At 45.4% G+C, this 21821-nt stretch overlaps 1 protein-coding gene across 1 annotated transcript in view; it reads left to right on the top strand.

The window, feature by feature from the left end:
• Positions 1–5527: 5527 nt before the first annotated feature.
• Positions 5528–21821, top strand: part of SERINC5 (serine incorporator 5) — a 58563-nt gene continuing 42269 nt past the window's right edge. Inside the window, exon 1 of the mRNA XM_088443929.1 lies at positions 5528–5859. Coding sequence (XP_088300055.1) covers positions 5833–5859 — 27 coding nt within the window. The 5' untranslated portion in view covers positions 5528–5832. The remainder of the gene's footprint in view (positions 5860–21821) is intronic.

Raw genomic sequence — 21821 nt, 5'->3', positions numbered from 1 at the left:
GAGGCCTTACCTTTTAATGGGGAATTACTATTTGGTCCGGACCTGGACAAAATAGTAGATACCCTGGCAAAATCCAAGTCAGCCTTCCTCCCTTCAGCTACTACACCTGCTAAGGTCCGGAGCTCGGTGTTTCGTTCCTTTCGGGGTCAGGGCAAGGCAAAGGGTCAGTCCTTCCCGAGGCAGTCCGCACCCAAGACCGCCTCAAAGCCAAAGAAGCAAGCCTGGAGTGCTAGGCGCCCTTCTTCCAAGCCAGAAGATAAGCCTTCTGCGTGATGGGACGGGCCTCCCTCTGGGGGACCCCAGAGTGGGAGGCCGACTTCTTCAATTCGCCCAGTGCTGGCACAATACCACCACGGATGCCTGGGTGCGAGAAGTGGTCTCCCAGGGGTACGCCCTGTCTTTTCGGCACAGGCCGCCTTGCTAGTTTTTTTGCACAAGTCCTTCTCAGGACAAAACCAAGGCCTTGCAGGTTCAGGAAGCCATAGAGGCCTTGCTGACGGCGGGGGTCATTATACCCGTACCACAGTCTCAATGTGGGATGGGGTATTACTCTACGCTGTTTCTGGTGCAGAAACCCAATGGCTCTCATCGCCCCATCCTCAATTTGAAGTCCCTGAACAGGTTTCTCAGGGTTCCCAAATTCAGGATGGAAACTTTGCATTCCATCATACTGGCGATGGAACCGGGGGATTATATGGTCTCCCTGGATATCCAGGACGCCTACCTCCATGTGCCTATAGCAACATCGCACCAACGGTTTCTGCAGTTTGCTATTCTCCACAACCACTACCAATTCAGGGCTCTACCCTTTGGTCTCTCCACGGCACCAAGGGTATTTACCAAGGTGATGGCGGTCATGGCGGCTCACCTTCGGAGCCAGGGGATACGGTTGCTACCGTATCTAGACGACCTCCTGTTGCTGGCAAGCTCCCCGGAGGTACTGATCCAGCATCTCCACCTGACGGTCGCTTGTCTACAGGCGCACGGCTGGTTGATCACCTGGAAGAAATCCTCCCTCATCCCATCACAACGGATGGTTCATTTGGGGGCCCTGCTGGACTCTCGTCAGCAACGGATTTTTCTGACTCCAGAGAAGGTCTCCTCCTTACAGCTGCGGATTCACAGTTGTCTGAGCAGTGGCAGAGTGTCGGTGCACTCAGCGATGAGAGTTTTGGGGTCCATGGTGTCGGCATTCGACATGGTGGAGTTTGCCCAGTTCCATTCCAGGCCCCTGCAGGGGCTGATTCTTTCGGAATGGAACGGATTGCCACACAGGATCCGCTCTCAGATGCTGGTGTTGTCCTCGGAGGTGCGTCTGTCCCTAGCCTGGTGGCTGCAGACAGCTCATCTCCTGGAGGGGCGCCCCTTTTGGATCCCGGAATGGGTTCTGCTCACGACAGATGCCAGTCTCCGGGGTTGGGGGGCGGTGACAGGCTCCTTGTCACTTCAGAGTCGTTGGTCGGCGGAGGAAGCGATTCTTCCCATCAACATCCTGGAACTGCGGGCAGTATACAGAGCCCTGCAGTCGTCCGGCACCGCTCTTCACGGAAGGGCCGTTCAGGTGCAGTCAGACAACGCCACCACGGTGGCGTACATCAATCACCAGGGAGGGACTCGCAGTCGATCTGCGATGTCGGAGGTGTCCCGCGTCCTGGCTTGGGCGGAGCGCTATCTTCCAGCTCTCTCGGCAGTTTTCATCCCAGGAGTCCTCAATTGGGAGGCAGACTTCCTCAGCCGTTACGATGTGCATCCCGGGGAATGGTCGCTTCATCCAGAGGTATTCCAACTACTCGTGGACAAGTGGGGGCTGCCAGAGCTGGACCTGATGGCGTCCCGTCACAATCACAAGCTGCCTGTGTACGGGTCAAGGGACGCAGGCGCAAGTCTGATAGACGCGCTGTCGGTGAAATGGCTGTTTCAACTGGCTTACTTGTTCCCTCTGATATCTCTGCTGCCTCGGGTCCTGCGCAAGTTCAAACAGGACGGAGGCACACTGATCCTGGTGGCCCCAGCGTGGCCCAGAAGGCCGTGGTACTCCGATCTGCGGAGCCTGTCCATCGACGCTCCGTACCTCCTACCTCAACGGCGGGACCTGTTGTCTCAGGGGCCCTGTCTTCACCCGGATCTGGGTCGACTATCTTTGACGGCGTGGCTCTTGAGACAGCCGTCCTGAGGTCTCGGGGCTTTTCTAGCTCCGTTATTACCACCATGCTGAGGGCGCGCAAGCCTGCTTCCGCGAGGATCTATCACAGAGTGTGGCACACTTACTTTCAGTGGTGCGAGGCCAGAAACTATGATCCCCAGGTGTTCCGGGTTTCGCGTATTCTGGCTTTCCTTCAGTCGGGTTTGGACTTAGGATTACGTCTTTCTTCACTGAAGGTACACGTGTCTGGTCTGTCGGTGTGGTTCCAGCGCAGGATCGCTGCTATGCCGGACGTACACACCTTTTTCCAGGGTGTTTTGAGAATCCAGCCTCCCTTTGTGCCACCTGTGGCCCCGTGGGATTTGGCGGTGGTTCTTCGGGCCTTACAGGGTCCTCCTTTTGAGCCCTTGGAGTCAGTGGAGCTCAAGTGGCTAACTTTTAAAACTGTTTTCCTCTTGGCAATTGCTTCTGCCAGGAGGGTTTCAGATTTGGGGGCGCTTTCTTGTCGTCCCCCTTTTCTGATTTTTCATCAGGACAAAGCGGTGCTTCGCACTCGTCCTGATTCCTGCCTAAGGTGGTTTCCAGGTTCCACATTAATCAGGAAATTGTTGTACCAGCCTTTCAGTCACCTGATCTTTCGGCTGGGGAGACTTCCTTAGACGTTGTCCGGGCACTCCAGGTTTATGTGGACCGGACTAGTTCTGTGAGGAAGTCGGATTCTTTGTTTATCCTCTTTGGTTTTCACAAGAGGGGTTGGCCTGCCAACAAACAGACTCTAGCCCGTTGGCTTCGTTCTGTTATTATTGAGGTTTATATGCAGGAGGGTTTACCTGTTCCAGCCTCTGTTAAGGCTCATTCCACTCGGTCCGTGGGCCCTTCTTGGGCTGCTAGCCGTGGCGCCTCTGCTGTTCAGCTCTGTAAGGCGGCCACCTGGTCTTCCATTCAGACCTTTTTGAGGTTCTATGCGTTTGACACCTTTGCCTCTCAGGATGCATCCTTTGGGCGCCGGGTTCTCCTATCAGCACAGGAGCGTCCCCGCCCTTAGTTGGACTGCTTTGGGACATCCCCAAGGTCACCCTGTGGACCCCTATGGACCCTGAAGTAGAAAACAAGAGATATGGTAAGAACTTACCTTTGTTATCTCTGTTTCTACGAAGTCCATAGGGTCCACAGGGCACCCGCCCTGACGCACCTGGCTTCATATGGGCTCTGTGACTGGTCACCGGTTTTCCGTCTCCCATTTCTGTGAGTATGGTTCTTGTGTGTTCCAGTCTTCCTTCTCTCTGTTTCGTCTCCTCCTCCGGCCTGGGCTGCTTACCAACTGAGGTGCCTGTGGCTCGGGGGTGGGGTATAGGGGAGGTTGGACCCAAGTGCATCCTGGGAGCAGCTAAAAGCTTTAACTCTGTGGTGCCCGAGGATCCAGGATCCAGCTATACCCCAAGGTCACCCTGTGGACCCTATGGACTTCGTAGAAACAGAGATAACAAAGGTAAGTTCTTACCATATCTCGTTTTCAAACTAGTAGCAAAATCACGGGTTATTGCACGTGAACGTACAGCAATCTGGGATTTTGCCTAGTCTGAAAAGGTCCTTAAAAAAAACCCTGGGTTGAACCCAGGATCTACCCGGGTAACCTGACCCGGGACCCATTTACAGCAGAGGAAGAGTCGGTGCTTGGCGATGACCTAATCTCCAAATGCCGGCACTGCGCGTGTGTGCAGTGACATGGCAGACCCGGGAATAAGCCGCCTGTCTGAAAGGGGTCTGAGCCGGCTCACATCCAGATTGGACCCATGTTCAAAATCCCGAGGGCGACCCAACATTTCGATCTGAAATGGGTATAAAATACAGAGGTTGCAGCCTGGCACTAGACGTTAAGGGGGCGATTCAAATGTTTTGCCGTGGACTTTTTTTTTTTTAGACGCCCGACAGAGCAATTCAATTGTTGCTGTCAGGGCGCGATAGCCGCCGGCGCCGGCATTTCTGCACGCACTCAGGAGGGTGAGAGCAGAAATGTGTGAGAAACCCCCTGGTAAGGGCGAGCTAACCGCAGTTAGCGCGCCCTAACCAGAATTTTAGACGGGTTTAGCCGTTTTACACGGCTAAACCTCGTCTCATAGGCGGCGAAGAGGGCGATAATTCATGAGCGCCCAGAACAATTAAATAGCAAACTGGACGCTCATTAATTATCACGACCTAAAAAACATTTGAATCGCCCACGAGATGCTCCGTGTTCTCCTTCTGATTGTCAAGAATCCAGACACCACTTAACAGAGCAAATGAAGCTCAGAGTAATGAATAATAATAAAGGTTTAGAATGGGTCATCTGGGTAGCAGAATAGCCCTCTCGGGTTTGGCAGTATGTAAGCTTGACATGAATGACACTAAACCACAGGTTCTCAAACTCGGTCCTCAGGACCCCAAACAGTGCATGTTTTCTAGTTCTACTCACAGAATAACAAGTGAAATAATTAGTTCCACCTGTGAATCTTTTCAAATGTGTCAGTGAGTAATGAATACTGCTAGGAGGCCTGGAAAACGTGACCTGTGTGGGGTCCTGAGGACCGAGTTTGAGAACCACTGCACTAAACAATTATTGCTGGTTTAATCAGGGCCGGCTCCAGGAGGAGCAGTGCCCTGTGCAGAACGGGACTGAGGCGCCCGTTACCTGCGTGCGGTGGAAAATGGGTGTGGCCTAATTACTATAGTACACCCCCCTAAATGACATAATTTGGGAGTGTGCCCGTATGGCACGCCTCCCGTTAACGTCAGGCTGGGGGTGAGGCCAGCACTCAGTCAGTAGCTGGGCTGCCCCCAGCCCTATTCCTGCACTGAATGGATGCCGCTCGCCATTCTCTTCTCTGGGGTCTGAAACTGCCGCACATCTGCCCAACCTCCCGAATGCCTGCTGGACACTTCGGTCCGCGGGTGGAACAGCGGGGCAGTGGTCGAACATGCCTCGAGCCGGCCCTGGTTTTATTATTAAAAACAATTACTACTTGATAGAAAATAACATAATGATCCATCTAGTATGCCCCCTACTTTGCCATTCCTAAACTGGTAACATGTAAAGCTACATAGGTAGTAGTACTTGCAGTTTGAGGACATAAAGAATAGCCCTCTCACCGCAGCTCTGCCAGGTATATATAAATATATATTGCCCCACTTTACTTACAGTAAGAACAGTTCTCATCAAGTCCCATTTATGTGTCTGCTTCTTTTCTTTGATTATTATATATATAATCACACACACATATATATTTCTCACTCCATCACTGGACACTTTGCCAGAGAAACCTACACAGTACACAGGGAAATACAGTGGCATCTAGAAACAACAAGACTGCTGTCTACACTGGGATCCTCCTGCTTTGCTGACGACAGCGGAAATTGCAGCTGTTGTCTTGGTCCGAGAGTTGATGCATCTCAGGAACCTGGCACTGGGGTTCCCTGGTCTCGGCATCGCACACACCGGCCACACAGCTGCCGCCGCGGGTCACCGCAGGACGCCACTGCCGGCGGGGAGAGGGGAGCAGTGCGGGAACACCCAGGGGGACATCAGCTAAGTCGCCGCAGGGGGCATTCCTATGCTGGGCTTGTCTGGCCAGACACAAAGAAGCCCCAAGAGCTGAGACTCAGCGACTCCAGTTGTAGTGCAGCAATAATAAGTGTTACCGGCTGCCGGGACCATGTCTGCCCGCTGCTGTGCCCGGCAGGTAAGACCTAGTACACGGATCATTTGTTATACTCCAGGACTCAGAATCTGTAATATGTCCATCTGTATAGACTACTATAGTATATCTATTTAAATTGCTTTAACCTGCTGTGATCTGCTGAAGACCTCACTGCTGTGTATATTGCATTGTGGGTTACGCAGATTGTTTTCTGCCATGTATTCCCAGTACTAAGACTTGCACCCTTTTTCTTGGAACTTTTCTAGTTTTGGAAATTTAGAGAGCCCAATTCTTCAGGTAGAAAGGTTGGGATTTTTTTTTTTCTTGTGAGCTTTTTGCATTCTAAGGGGTCATCCTATTAGGTGCGATGACCTCGCGTGTGCGAGTCATCGCCGCAGTGTCCGCACTTTACGGCAGCCCGGATTCGCCTAATATTGTTCGCCTAATATTGCTCGCATAGGGTTCCGAGCAAATGTATGCAAATCTAGGGTCGGGTCGGGTAGCGAAGGGTGCAAGATGCGGTGCCGTTGGCAGCGTTTAAATGTCATTGCAACGTCACATTGCATTCCTCGCACCCAATTGGATTGATCCCTAATAGTATGAAATTATTATTTATTAATATTTACTTATAACACCAGAATATTCCATTGCACTTGACAGTTTGCAACAAAACAGTAATAAAACAAGACATTATAATAGACAAAGAGGTAGGTGGGCACCTGCTTGCAAGGGAAAATGTATATTCATATTGTAAGTACTATGTTTCTTTCTCATGATGTGAGGCACAATCTGTGGGAATTTATGCATTTATAAGAGTTGTGCTAATTGCATTGCTGAGCATACTAAAACCAGGTCAGAAAATAGGTCACATATGAATGAGTGCTACTGACATTCATTCCATTACTTTCATTTAGCCTATATTTTCACACAAGGTGTTTGAATGATGTAATCCTTATATTTAGCAGTGCCTTGTCCTCCAATATAAAGCACTGTCAGGCTAACTCATGTGCCTGAAGTCATGACTAATAATACTAGGGAAGCAAATGATTGCTTGTGATGTACAACAAATGATAAGGGCATCAAAATATTCTAATAAAAAAAAAATATACTGAATTATAGCTGCCTCCAATAATAAATTGTACCTAATGGCACTTTTGATATGTTCACATACTAAATGCAATTTGTAGAATAAAAAGGGCTTGGTAATATCATAATGGGATACTTTATTACTTAAATTATTAAAATGTATTTGTATAGCTCCAGCAAGCTCCATCGCACTTTACAATTGGGAACAAACCTCTAGTATAGACACTAAGTGGGTTGTGCTCACAGGCTTGCTATCTATAGGATAATAGGAGCTTGTTACATTGGTTTCAGTTGCATGTTGTAATGGGAAAACATTCTGGGGCATTGTGATCCAGCCACACAGTAAAGTGTTTTGCTTCAATATAGAAAACTAATAAAAAGTTTTCAGTGTACTCAATAGAAGGGTAATATTGTCCCTTTTCCACTGCTGCAATAACACAGGTTATGGCCGGGTCTACCCGGGTCGCTGCTCAGTGGAAAAGGGTCCCTGAAAAGTAACCCGGATCAAGTGACTCAGGAATTCAACCTAGGTAGCTACCAGGGTCGTATCCAGGATGGACCCGGGAAATGGTGCAGTGTATATGGCGTGACCCGGTTTATCCGGCCTGGGTCATGCCTAAAATTAGCTGATTGGTGGTTGTGGAGCATTCACCTCCCACTTTTTATGACCTCACAAGTTTACCGGGGCTGACCTTGGAATAACCGAGATCGAAGGTGTAGTGTAAACACGGTTTGACCTGAGTTGGAACCATGGAGCTGATTCAGACCCACTCGCTAGGATGCTTTAGCTCGTGGCTGGCCGTTTTTCGCATTCTGTGCATGTGTTGGAATCGCAATGTGCGTGCGCGAACCAGTGCGAGAGATCTGGAAGCGTTCGCTCGCTGCGCATAGACAGCCCAGCAGAGTGAGTGACAGGAGAAGCTGTTTGTGGATGGTGACAGGGGCTGGACATGATAAACGGGGGAGTGGAGGTGCGAACGCAGACATGCCTGAGTGTCTTAATGCCGTTTCAGAGCCGTGCATAACTAGCATGCAGCATCATAGTACACGTCACCTGGTTGAATTTCACACTGAAGTGATCGCAGTGCTTGCGGTAGGGTATGGTCTGCCTCAAGCGCTTGCGATCGCATCCGATGGTTAAATACAGTTCCTGGTAATGATGTGCGCAAGTGAGCGCCTTAAGACAGGCTGGTGAGCGTCTGCATACACAAAGCGATCGCACACCAAGACATAGTGGGCGTGCTTATGCCTTGCTGTGCAATTGCCTGCCTTGCTGGGTCTGTGCAAGATTTGCATACGCTGGGTGCAAGCATAAGCATCTAGCGAGTAGGTCTGAATGAGCTCCCATGTCCGAAAATACAGTTTGGTGGGTTTTTGGTGTAAAATGGGTATTAGGTGGCATAAACTAGGGAGGTTGAGATTATGATAAGCTGCCTAAAGATGGGAGTTTCCAGAGAGCTCTTGGAGGCTGGGGAAGCCTTGTTTGATGTAAGGGAATGTCACATAGTGAACACAACCCTGGATAGTGCTGTAAATCAGAAAGTTCCATGGAGTGGATGTTCAGCGTTACAGGACCACCGAGGTTAAGCATATTGTGCATTTGTTTACTAATGATATTAGATAATTAGGTCGTTTTATGCCACTTGGCTCACCATTATTGCTTTTTCTCCCCCTTGACCGACCACTAACCACTTCTAGTTCTTCCCAGTCAATATCTGATCAGAGTTTGATTAGGCTGCTACAAAGATCCTACCACTGCTGTATATTTGCATATCTGGTTGAAAGAGATAAAGGGAAGCTATTTACAAATATTGTGGACTATCCCATAACAATCATTCTAAAATATACCTCTATTGTGCTAAATCAATGAAAGCTAATTGCTAATGCGTTACTATGCATTAATTTCCATGTGCCCATTGTTCGTTATTAACTTATTAGCAGAATGTACAAATAAGTAAAATTTCCTATGTATTCTTAAAAAGTTCACTAGTATCCCATGAAGCTTTACATGAAATGATGCATTAAGTAACCAGTAAGCCGATTCCTTTTTTCTCATCCATCCATTGCTAGAATAACATGAGGCTTCTCCTCTGTGATCCCGGCCAGCAGAACATTGGCAGCCTTTGATTTTGCAGTTTGTGAGAAAAGATTGACTTGAATAGTTTCCTTTCACCTCTGTGTAGCACTGGTGGCTTCGCTGTAGGGGATGGCTGGCATCTTCACTTTCTGCATCTAAAGGAGCTGACTAACTGCACCATGTGTCATTTGGAAGTTAAATGCAGTGTGTTATATAAATGTATTTTATTTTGTTATTGTGAGTTGTTTTTAGTATAATGCTACCCTGTATTTTATACACAAAGGACATAGACAAGTGATGTGACCCCTACCAACTGCGGGACTTATTGGTGCTGCATCCACTTCAACAATCATAGTTGCACAAAATCCAACATTATGTTATGCTTTTTTATATTATCAATAAGATTAGGTCTCATAACCAAATAATACTATGATGGCATATGTAGCCAGGGGCATAATTGATAATCTCTAGGACCCATATCAATCAACTATTTGCTGACACCTGTTCTTGAGGTTCCCCTGTGATATTCTGAGTATGTGCAGGCAGGGTTGCATAATATTGGATTTAAAAAAAAATAAAAAAATAAAAAACTGATTTATTTGATTTAAATCAGATTTTTTTTTTTTATTAAAAAAATTTTTTTTAAGTAAACGTTTTAAATGTTTAAACGTTTATTTAAAAAAAAATTGTAATAAAAACCCTATTTTAAATCAAATTGTTTTTTTATTTTTATTTTTTTAATCCAATTTTATGCAACCCTGTGTGCAGGGGAAGGCATCTGGGAATTTGGTTTCCATTTTGTTAATATGTCTAATTCTTAATAATTATCACAGAGAAACAGAAAACCTAAACTTGGATCCACTACCTATGTCATGTACCCCTCATACCCCTTCCTCCCCACCACACATATCTTCAAAGAAGTAGTGTGGGGGACTCCAGAGGGTATGGACATCCATCTCTGTTTAGCCCCATTTATCTGCTGCATGTAGCCCATAATATCATTATAGAGCACATTACAATCTGCTGTAAGTGGAACTTTACCAGCATCTAAATACAGCATGTTACAGTCTGCAGCAGTTATTGGTGTACGGTAAATCACACCTGCCTACGCTCCCGGAATATCTGAGAGACTCCCAAATTATGGGGACTTTGCCCAGATGAGCAGCGCACCTTCCCAGATCCCATCCACTTACCTATTTATGTGGCATCATGCATTGGGGGGTGGCACCACGATTGCACAAATAGCCTCACCACACCCCCTGCACTTGCCACTTGGACCTCCCCTCCATGATCTCCCGGAGATAAGGTCCCAAGTGTAGACAAGTATGGGAATTTCTATTCAAATTATTCTAGAACGGGTTGAACTAAGTGTAGTGAAGGCAGATAATCTCTTATAATGGGACAGAGGGATGAATATAACCTATACAGGAGTTTCATGAAATATGTTTGTGTTGTTTACATTGAGATTTGCAAGGTGTCCCCCTTGGTAGGCTGATGTGGAAATGTACTGATCAGTCACCAGCGGTGACCACTGCAATCTGTATGAAGGTACCAGAGAGTAAGGGTAATGTGTGACCCTTCTGAAGGTTAGAGGGCTACATATGTGGTCCTTGAAGTGTCCGTTTGACCTTTGACCTTAATTGTAATACTGCCAACTTTCTTGAAAATCTATCTGAACATAGAGCAGACCCATAGACAATGCACATGGAGATGTTGGCTTCTGCATTATTTCAGCTTTTTTATTTTATCTAATAATTAATGAACTGTTAATTTGCTTCTACAAAGACTGAGATGTAGCCAGCAGCTGTACTCGTTAGCAGGAATAAGATCAGTGACATTAGAACCACAATGCAGCGTTTTGTATCAGTATTTTTTAAGACCATTCTAGCAACAAGTTTACACTGGATCACATACAGTATTACACAGGAATCCCATTCATCTAGGTCCTCTACATTTCTAGAGGAATTCAGTTCAACACAGTGGCTGAGAAGTGCTTCCAGTACAATCGGGGAACGCACATCGCAACCATCAACTTATTAAATATAGGGAAGATTGTGCACCATAATAAATGGTAATGTGCACAGCCGGACATCACATCACTCTAAATTGAATTCCCCCTAAATGCTTTTAACTTACTATTTACATTCTATTGCATTGGGCACACTATATAGTTATTGGATGTTTTTTTAATGAATTATGCAAACTTTTCAGATGGTTGTCCCAGTTTTTAGTTAGATAAAAGTGACAGTTCAAGTTATACCAAAGTGCAACTTTTGCGCACATGGATATAGGCGTCTGCGACTGGACTGGCTTACTCTGCCACCTGGGTCTAAGGGCCTGATTGAGAGATTTTTGCATTCCAGCTGCTTCTTTGGAAGCAGTTGCTGTGCAAAAATATGCGAATGCCTGCACGGGACGTCTTAACGCCTTCTGCTATCATCACAGAACTGATGCCCGCGTCTGAAGATGAAGGATTGGATGAACATTGCGACCAGTATACCCAAGCTTACTTAGAATGGCCACCTCCTGCCTGCTTAGGAGACCAGTAAATCTGCCTCGGAAGACACACTGGCCTCTTCACTCCAAGTGAATGGGATGCAACACGCCCCTGTTTCTGGAAACGCAAGCAGCGCCATCCCATTCCCAAGTGCCCGCAGCATGCTGTGGCTTAAGATGGGGGGAGGGTGATTGATCGGCACATGAGTACTACAGATCCTGCTCATGCGACGCTCATTAAACATCGGCTTTACCTACAACTCTGAATCAAGTCGTATGTACTTTCCGATAGGATGGCTTACTTTACCACTTATGGGGTATTGAGATTCCCTTCCACCGCCGGCAACTGCCCCTTACTGCGTCATAAGAGGCTAAGTTGCAGCCCCCCACCGGGCCCATGCACCAGCACAGCTCACATCTGGATATGTGTGTGGTCAAACACATATACAGTCCTGACCCGCCACCCCATGCCTAAGGATAAGGTTTTAAATAGGTTCCAGATTCTGCACATACGTGGAGCAAGAGAAGTTAGCACAAACACACTTACGTCTAACTGTAAATCAGACACTGGGAGTTGGGAAAGGGTTTTAATTTGAAATCTGCACCTTGGCAGGTTGTCAAAAATAAAACCGCTACTTCCTTTATTTGTGTACCTGGCATGAGCTAATCCTGAGGATTATTATGCAGTTATATAAATGAGTGCAAATAATTGAAGTTATAACAACAGAAATGCAGATTCCCCGAGCTTCAGGCGTTTATTTCACTGTCAGACATTCATTTCCAGTCCTCTGGCAATACATTAATACGTTTTAGTGTGTATGTTTTGTTACATTTATTAATATTATTATAATAATAACATAACAAGAACATGCTCCATGTTTTCTTCTTTTTATTTACATTTACCTTCGGTTTTTAGTCTCTGTGTGTATGTTTGTTACGTTTTTTATTAATTTATTATTATTATTATTATGTTAAATTGTGAAATACATATCCTGGCTTCGTCCAGTGTGCCTATATGTGGAAGAAAGCAATGTGTATAAAAAGATCACAGACTTTTGTATACAGTCACCTAACGCTACCCTCTAACGCCCGCTTCTGCTTAATCTACCTTATATATACTGTTACACATTTGTTTTTACATATTTCCTAAACGCACTGTCTGGCAGAGTATTGTGACACCTTACAAGTAGACGATCTCATTGGAGCGATGCCACTTAATGGCGACATTATTAAATGAATATTGAATAAAGAAAGTGGCTCACTGAGGACATGTTCACAAATTCGGATAAGTCAGATAAGAGTAAGATGCATGAAAACTAACGTACTCTTTTATCCATGCCCCTTTAATGCGTTTTCTATGCACATTTCATGCTCTATTACCGATAGTCCATTGTGGAGGTAGCAAGCTGTAATGCATGATATGGGCAGTGCCCGTTTGTAATTTTAAACTCTGCATTAAAATGTTAGAAAACAGTGGTGGGAATGAGCCCATAAGAAACCATTCATGCTATTTGTTTTTAAACAGTTTTCAGGCATTAGTGGCTATAAAGCAAATTAACAACGGATAGGTGTAACTGACAAGTTTAGTCTTTACCCGTCGGGTATTCTGGGCATGACATATGCAGATGTACAGACAGTACCCCACCCAGGGCCGCAGATAGGCACTAGATAGAGGGCGTGGTCAGATGTATACAGAATAGGGCCTAGTTACACCCCCACAATTCCCTGTGAAACACAGAATGGGGGCTGTTGCTCCATGTTTCAAGCTGACCTGGGCCCCCACCGGGCCCCTTAGACAGGCCTGGGTAATCTGTACATTCCCCACCCCCCTACTTTTATTGTTTGGGTTTTGGAAATATCTGCGTTCTTAGTAATACTAACGGCTCAGTCCTCTAGTATGTACAGGAGCCAAGATTTCAGCTCTAGGAATACAGTCAGTGTTGTGAATCACGTCTCCAATCATGAAGGAGCCATTATGCTGATAACCCACAGCTGCAAACAGCCTTTTATCTCCTTTGTGGGGTGAGATCTTGAATTCGAGCTTGGGTGCGACTTTGAATTGGCTGAAACAAAGAGGCCATTTACAGATGGGAGGATGAAACATGAGAAAAGAATATTTACTCCCAGAAAGTGGCAGGCCCTAAAGGACAATGAAACATAAAATACAAGTCTATGGGGGGGATTCAGTTAGTTGCAGGTTTCCACCAAAGCCTTGGACGCTAACTCTACATGAGTTATTGTCTGAAAAACCTTTCTCAGACCATAGAGGTGCAACAAATACTGTATATGTGAGGTTTCCTTCTGTAATTACTGTACCTGCAATGTGTGCAGCTTCACATTGTGTGTGTGTGTGTGTGTGTGTGTGTGTGTGTATATATATTTAAATTCTAGCAAAGATTACAAATATATAGATAAGTGTGATCTTGTCCTACCCCATCTGTGTCACTCCTGTTCGTCTGCCCCTCCCTTAAAGAATGTAAGCTCTTTCGAGCAGGGCACTCTACCCTCTTGTGCTTCTCCCTACTGTAATTTAATTTATCTCTTACTCCCCACTAGGACAGCTAACACTTGGCTGCTTATGTGGACGTAAAGGTCGCTAATATAGCAATGTTTATTATACATGTCCATGTCCTGCTTTGTATTGTAAGTCACTGGTTACTTATTTGTTCATGTACTATGTAAGGCGCTGCGGAACACTTGTGGCGCCATATAAATAAATGATGATAATAATAATAAATGCACAAAGCAGACTTCCTGTCAGTAATCACATTGCCAGCCTCTGTTTAGTCGTCTTTCGCAGAATAATGACTTCTAAAAGAAAAGCGTAGCCTGCATTGTGACATACAGATGTGTCCACATACAAGTCGTGCCACACATAATGCAGGAGCTCCATGTGACTCGGTGTGCACCAAGCGACTTTTAGTGCGTCTTCTTACTTTCAAATGCTTCTTATTCGCGTAGTGATGCGAATATTTAGCACAATTGGCTTCTGCTGATTAAAATGATATGCAGCATGCATATGTTCTGTGTGTGTCTGCGGGTGCATCTGCATGCGAAATAGTACGTGCTGGGCTGCAGTGCGAGACTGCTCGCAGCAGCCGGAGCAGTCTCCTATGGCTGTGGGGCGAGTGATCACACTGATCGCGTCCCCCCCCCCCCTGCTTCGCGCCGGGCTGGGGGGCTTACAGCGACACACACCCCCCCCCCCCCCCCGCCACACTGCAAAAGTGATTTCTTTTCTTCTTTTTTTTGTCAAGGGGGCATGGCCACGCCTTCCTTGATTAGGCCACACCCCCTCCTTTACCTGGGACCGGCCGGGCTCTCTACGGCCCTGGTCACAGGGCACCAAAAAGTCTAGTTATGACTCTGGAAATGGGGAAACCTCTTTTGCTCCTATTACTAATGTTATTTTCCCAGTGGCACCCCCACACTGTGCGTCAGCCAGTGACACAAAGGGTGAGCTGCCAGCTGCTCTGTGACTGGGCTGTGATGTCAAAGTCTAGCGCCACACTCCCAGCGGATCGCTGACATGGAGCAGTTGGCATCCCACCATTTCACAGGTAAGAAACTGCTGGCAGTTGCTGATCTTCCATGTCATCCACTGGTGTTCTGAGTGGGCATGTCGCAGGGAAAATGAAAACACTAAATTAATGACTTATCACTCAGCATTTTAGGTAAACCTTGGAGCCATGTGTCTCTTGTTTTTGCAACCGACCCCCATTGTGTCACAAAGCCGATGTCATTGGTTCTGTGTAGTGCAGATCACTCTGTCCCAGGCCGCTTATGTCGGAAAGATGCCATGGTGGATGGGACCAGTTATAGACAGAGGGCTTACTGAGGCCTCCCTACCAATGGCTGGCGGTAGGAGGGCATACTGAGGCCTCCCTACCAAAGGCTGGCGGTAGGAGGGCATACTGAGGCCTCCCTACCAAAGGCTGGCGGTAGGAGGGCGTACTGAGGCCTCCCTACCAAAGGCTGGCGTATGAGGGCTTACTGAGGCCTCCCTACCAAAGGCTGGCGTATGAGGGCTTACTGAGGCCTCCCTACCAAAGGCTAGTGGAAGAGGCACAAGAGTGTATACAGCAATATTTATAGATAAGAATAGGTATTATATTTATGAAATAGCCACTTAGTTCCTTTTTAAACATTTATCTACTAAAGAAAATAAAACAAATAAAATGTGAGTGGATTTAGTATTTAAAATATCAGCAACACCATGAAAAGTCCCTCCACTCTCACCCCTCTATCGCTCCATGAAGACATGAGGAAAGAAGCAGGGTGATTTGTTAGGAAGGTAATTATATTCAACATCTCTGGATGAAGTGTTTGTCATACTTGCCTTGCCTGTGTTCATAGCAGTGGGAGAGAGTGGTCCTGGCATATGCAGTGAGAGAGGGGTCCTGGCATATACATTTCACTGGGGTACAGGAGCCTTTAACTACACTACATGATAATAACTGTATGTATTTACACTGTCTATTCAGAGTGCTAAGTGATCTAATCACATCTTTACTGTGTGTGACTCCTCTCCTGTGCCTCATCTGTCTCTCCCCTGTTACCTAGTTATTTTGGCAAAACTTCCTGTTACTTCTATAGATTGTTTTGAAGATTGTGTAGAACTGGTTCTTCTGAAAGACTGTACACACTTTGTACAAATACAAAAGGGGCTCACCTAGATAAATGCTTTCTCTAATTGTATTCCAAAGGGAACTGGGGATAATGGTGTAGGCTAGTATTCATCCATTAATTGAGAAGCCTGGGGTAGAATGGTGAACTTTAAACTTGTCCAGACATTTTCCAAACAGTAGGCAATAAGAGAAAAAAAAGCATATGGTAAAACAGGACAGGCTATTCTATAAAATTAAATGTATTTTTTTATGCATATGTTACTGCTATCTGCATGGACCTTACAGGAGCCATGTGATGGAGATAAATAGATCTTTAGCCTTTCCCATTTCTCCTGTGGTTTACTCTTGTTATATAGAGACCGTTTTTTTCTAGATGGGGCCTTTTGTTTTCCCGTGGACCCATACAGCCATTGGTGACCCTTTCTGAATGATCATCACAGGAAACTGACATCAGAAATCTAATGACTAAAGGGAAAAAAAAAAATCAAATTTACAAGCTTCCTTGGTTGTCCTGTTCTTCAAAATAAATTTGAAACTTAAATGGATATAGCTGTTCCTGAACCCGCATTCACTTGTATGTGTCCTCCCTTACCTTCTATCCCTAATATTCTTAGTCGGCAGTGGTCCTTCCGTCTGTGAAACCACCTACAAAACCTTGTAAATACTATTTTGATCTGTTCTCATTTAAAAAATGTAAATATAAAGAGCATTACCAATGAAAAACCTATATTTTAATCTTTACAATTCTTCCCTCTCCCACAGAACAGCTGACTAGTGCTTAGCACCTGTTCTTGTAGCGACTTTTCACTAGCCTGTTTATCTGTCCTCAGAAACATGTCAGCCATTTGTTTTAAATGTGTGGACTGTGTGCACCAGCAAACACTGGAGGAATGTGAAAATCATTTCTGCATATTTTTGTATCCCCTTTCCTACTTCAATGCAGACATGGGGAAAAAAAAATTGGGTTGGACATAGGGGTATATTTATGAAGTAGTGGATGTTGAAAGCCAAAGTTTCTCAGCTGGTTTGTCCCCAAAAATGAAAACCGCACTAATATTATGTGCAAAGCCTGGCATGTTTTGTACTTAATATTGGTGGTGTATTTTGAGGTATAACTTGATGGCTTTTGTAAATATATCCATTGTGTGTTTTGTAGGAGTTTTTCTTTGTTAGTCAATAATCTAGACTCCAGGGGGAAAAAAAACAAATGTAAACTGATTACGATTGATCCGTCTCAATCAAGGGTCAATATATATATATATATATATATATATGAGAGAGAATAAATAGGAATATATATTATAGCTAGCCATAGTACTTATTGTATTAAAGCACATGATTTACAGCAGAGGTTCCCAAACGCGGTCCTCAAGGCTCCCCAACAGTTCAGGTTTTACAGCTAATGTGACCAGCGGTTGCAAGGATCCGGTCACAATCCCGACAGCGGAATGCCAGCTAGGGATTTATGTAATTAGTGTTCACTCTAGCTCCGGCGGCAGGCAGGGCACCGGAGCTAGAGAGGGCAACTTTGTGCGCGCGCGCGTCCGGAAAAGGGGCGTGGGACACGTCCCCTTTTCGTCATACTTGGGGGCGTGCCCGGCACTTACGGACCCGCCGGGCGGCCCCCAAGCACTGCAGACATTGAGAATAGATGCCGGGCGCATGCGGCTGACGTCTATTCTCTGGCGGTGACCGGGTCACCGCACATTTCTCCACCCGCGGGACACTACGTCCCGCGGGTGAAGATGGCACCCGCAGGCTGTGAGGGGGGCAGGGCGCTTTTTGCCCTCCAGAAGGCGGGCAGGGGGCGCTGCGCCCCGCTAAAACAGCCTAGCGGGAACGCTATGTAATACCGACGCCTATCATAATCCGGATGCCGGGACACCATCCCGAACAAAGGTAAGTCTGGGGCGCCCTTAGCGTTAGCCATGGGGGGCTAGGATTAGGGAGTCTAGCGAGGTTAGGTTTGGTGGGGGGGGTGTGGGAGGGTTGGGTTTAGGGAGCTGTAAGAGAGGGTTAGGCATTAAGGGGGGAGGTTAGGGTTAGGCACCACTGAAGGAGGGTTAGGGCTAGAATGGGGACGGGGGAGGTTAGGGTACTTACCTGCCCCTGTCGGGATCTTGATCTCGTCGGGATTTGAACTGGCGGCTAAATAGCCACCGGCATTTCCATCTCATTCCTGCAGGAACATCGATCATGTCCTAATGCATACTGTAATCAAATAGCATGAACAAATTATTTGCAATTTCCTATAATAATTATTAATAAACTTCCATTTAAAATGTCCTGTTGTGAAGTAATATAAATGTGGAATCTTGATTTCTTAGGTTAAACTGCTGCTGTCTAAAGCAATGTAACGTCATTAGCAGTTAATTGGGTCAAGACCATTTGCAGATTTTATTTTAACATTGCAAACGAAGGGCACGTGAGCAGCAGCATCTTATGCTGGTTAATTAGATCAGATGCAGTTTTTAAAATGAACAAATACTTTTCTGTTAGCACTTTGATTTGCGGTTTGGCTCACATTTGGATATAGATGGTCTATAATAAAAATGGTTTTAAAACATTTCTAAACACAGCCATTATTTTTAAAGATGTACAATTGATATAGTCTATTTACTTTTTCTGGATCTAACTGTACAGCGTTTCTTTCATACTTGTCAACTTATTTACCAAGTTGAAGTGTGCTACAAGAAAATGTCTGCCCTCTCCAGCACACACATGTAGTAATTACTTGGTCCTCCTGCCATGTGTTTCTTCAGGATAAATGGCCAGTAAGATTGTGCTGTATGCTAAATGTGAAGGAGATACAGTATAGATCTAAAGCTGAATGTCACTGTTATCCCACTGGCCAGTTATCCAGATTAGCAGCTACTGCACTTAAGATGATACTGGTAGTAGCTAGTTAAATCTGTAAGGACAGGTAGCAGAGAGTGGTACAGTCTGTCCTGATTCTGGTGGGGCATCCTAATTTTGAATGTGGCAGTGGCAGCTTTGGGCCTGATTCAGCTTGGATCACAGTTGCTAATGTGTACACAATTGGTCGATTGTTGCGTACTGCGCATGCGTATGCATGAGCGTGCATAAATTAGCCTGAGCTTTCCACGTGACCTGGAAAGTAAGCAATTTGTGAGTAAGACCTGACCTGCCGCAATGCTGGGTGTGGGTTCGGTGTCCGATGTTTGGCCTGATTTGGGTGGTGTTATGAATGTGAGCATAGGCAGAGCGCGTGTGTATGTTAGCCGTGTGGCGGCATTGAGAATGCAGCATTTACATATATTTGCCTAAGATCTGCCTACAGAATTGCACACAAGTTAGCAACTGTGATCCAAGCTGAATCGGGCCCTTTGTTCCCACTGTAAGAAGATTTGAGAGGTATGTCTTCACATTGCTCTGTTTATACACATTATTGCCCATGTTTTTAAAGTAGATGGGAAAGTTTTGGAGAGAAGCATCTTATTGGTTAAATTGATAGCTCCTTGCATGATGGTCCTGCTCATTCTGGTGGCAGTGTATAGAAACCCACCTATATCCTGTGTTTGCCCCTGCAGATCACGACTGTAGCTCCTGTACTGCTGACTTGTGCTTTAGCCCTGCTACAATATACAGTATCTGGCGTGATCCCACCTATATGGAAACTGCCCCTGGCTTCACTCTGTGCACAGTACTATAGGTTCCATCTGCTGGGGCTGGACATGTACCTGGGTGGCACTAGATACACCCCTTGGTTGATGCAGGCACTCTTCGTTTGTGTTGCTTTCACCTTCTCCCTACACTGATTTATTAACAATATCCAATAATAGATTTTTTGCACGTTGGTAAAATAGACCATGGGCCGGCACAGACTTGGGTTAGTCAGTGGTTGGGCTGTGCAGGTACAGTGATTACATAAAACAGAGCAGAGTGCCTTGTTTTAGGGTAATCAATTGCAGTAGGGTGTGGCCGTCTGACATTCTTATACCAATGGCACAGAAACAGACAGATCACAGGTGCACAACTCCAAATTACTGATTATATATAAATACATTATGCAATAACATTTTGCAATCAATATAGGTTTTTAGCATCCATGCTTTTAAACTAATATATATTCAGGGTGTGCAGTCCAGGAATCTTTCCTATATACTCCATTTAATGTGCATTATTGCACACCTGAAGGAAAGGAGACTCCTTCAGTCTGGACTAGCAACCCTCCCTTATTGGTTTAAAAGCATGGAGTCTGGTAATGTATATGCACACTAGTAATAGGCACAATTTTATGTAAGTCCTACAAGTTATATACTGTAGTGCAACTTTACGTTGATTTTTGGGGCGTGGGTCCCCTGGATTGCTTAGGTTGGTCTGCCTCATGGCATCGCATTATAGCACATTCTTTCTTTTCTGCAAAATTTTAACACGTTACTGTTTGTTTTTATTATATTTGTATTTTCACTTTTTTCTATGCACCCATAGCTGCTCTTATCTTTCTTACTTGACATTTCACTTTTCTCATTATAGCGATGCCCTAGGGTGGCTCGGCTGCGCCGTTTTAGGGGTGTTCTGCGCTCTGGATTTGAACCCTAGTATGTTGGGGACTTACCCTACAGAGGTTACCTGGATATGGTGGGTAGGCCCATAACCTTGGCCATGGTTATGCTAAAAACCTCTACTGATTGCTAAATTTTATTGCATAATGTATTTATAATCAGTAATTTTGAGTTGTGCACCTGTGATTTGTTTGTTTCTGTGCCTGCAATAAGTCTCAACAGGTAGCACCTCCCATTATATATATTCAGGGTGTGCAGTCCAGCAATCTTTCCTATACGCTCTTATACCAATCTAATATGCACCCTTTGAGTGCCAAAGTCGACATGGGAATTTCTTTGAACTCATTCATGGCAATGATAAGGCACACATTTCCAAAAGTCTAGTAAAGTACAAAACCTTTTATTTATGGACACTGTTCACATGAGAGAAATATGTCCTTAGACAAGCACACCGTTTTATATAGGTCTAGCAGAGGCTATTACATAGGCATGGACAGTAACTTCCACTGTACTTTTATAGTTTTTCCTGTGCAGCTACAGCCAGTTACACAATTATTTACTAATTCTCATTGATTTTGTTTTAAGATTAGACCCAGAAGATACAAGCAGCATCTAAATGACACTTAGCCCTGGTTATGTTTTGTATTCAACCCTGAAACACAGATAGGACACTGTCCAGTTGTTACTGAATCACTATTCTACAGACTGTTTCAAATTGTTAACCTCTTAAGGGGTCCATTTTTGGCAAACTACATTTTGAAGTATAATACAATGTAAAGGTGCGTATCCACTTGCCAACTGAGGAATGATTACGATGTCGTTCCTCATCCTGTAGGTGCCCACACTGAATGATGTTGTTCAGTGCAGGCACCCTCCCTCATCCCCGAACATGCCCAGTCTGTCGTTATCGGCAGATTGACCGGCATGTTCGGGCGATGATTGATGACAGAAATGACCACAGGAGCACGCATCGCTAGTTGTTTTCGACATTTTCATGCACGATTAATGAGCGATTGAACGATTATGAGGTCATAATCGTTCAATCGCTCTGTTTAATTGGCAGGTGGATACGTGGCTTAAGTGTAGTGTGCTGCTTAATAGATACAATCGTAACAATAAGCAGTCAAGGTTGCCTTACCAGTCAGCATCTACCGTGTTTCCCCGATAATTAGACCTACAACGAAAATAAGA

The sequence above is a fragment of the Taudactylus pleione genome, unplaced genomic scaffold, assembly GCF_031769625.1.
Source record: "Taudactylus pleione unplaced genomic scaffold, aTauple2 ptg000336l, whole genome shotgun sequence".
In the NCBI taxonomy this organism is placed as follows: Eukaryota; Metazoa; Chordata; class Amphibia; order Anura; family Myobatrachidae; genus Taudactylus; species Taudactylus pleione.
The sequence above is the reverse complement of the archived record's forward strand: the minus strand, read 5'-3'. Positions and strand labels throughout refer to the sequence as shown.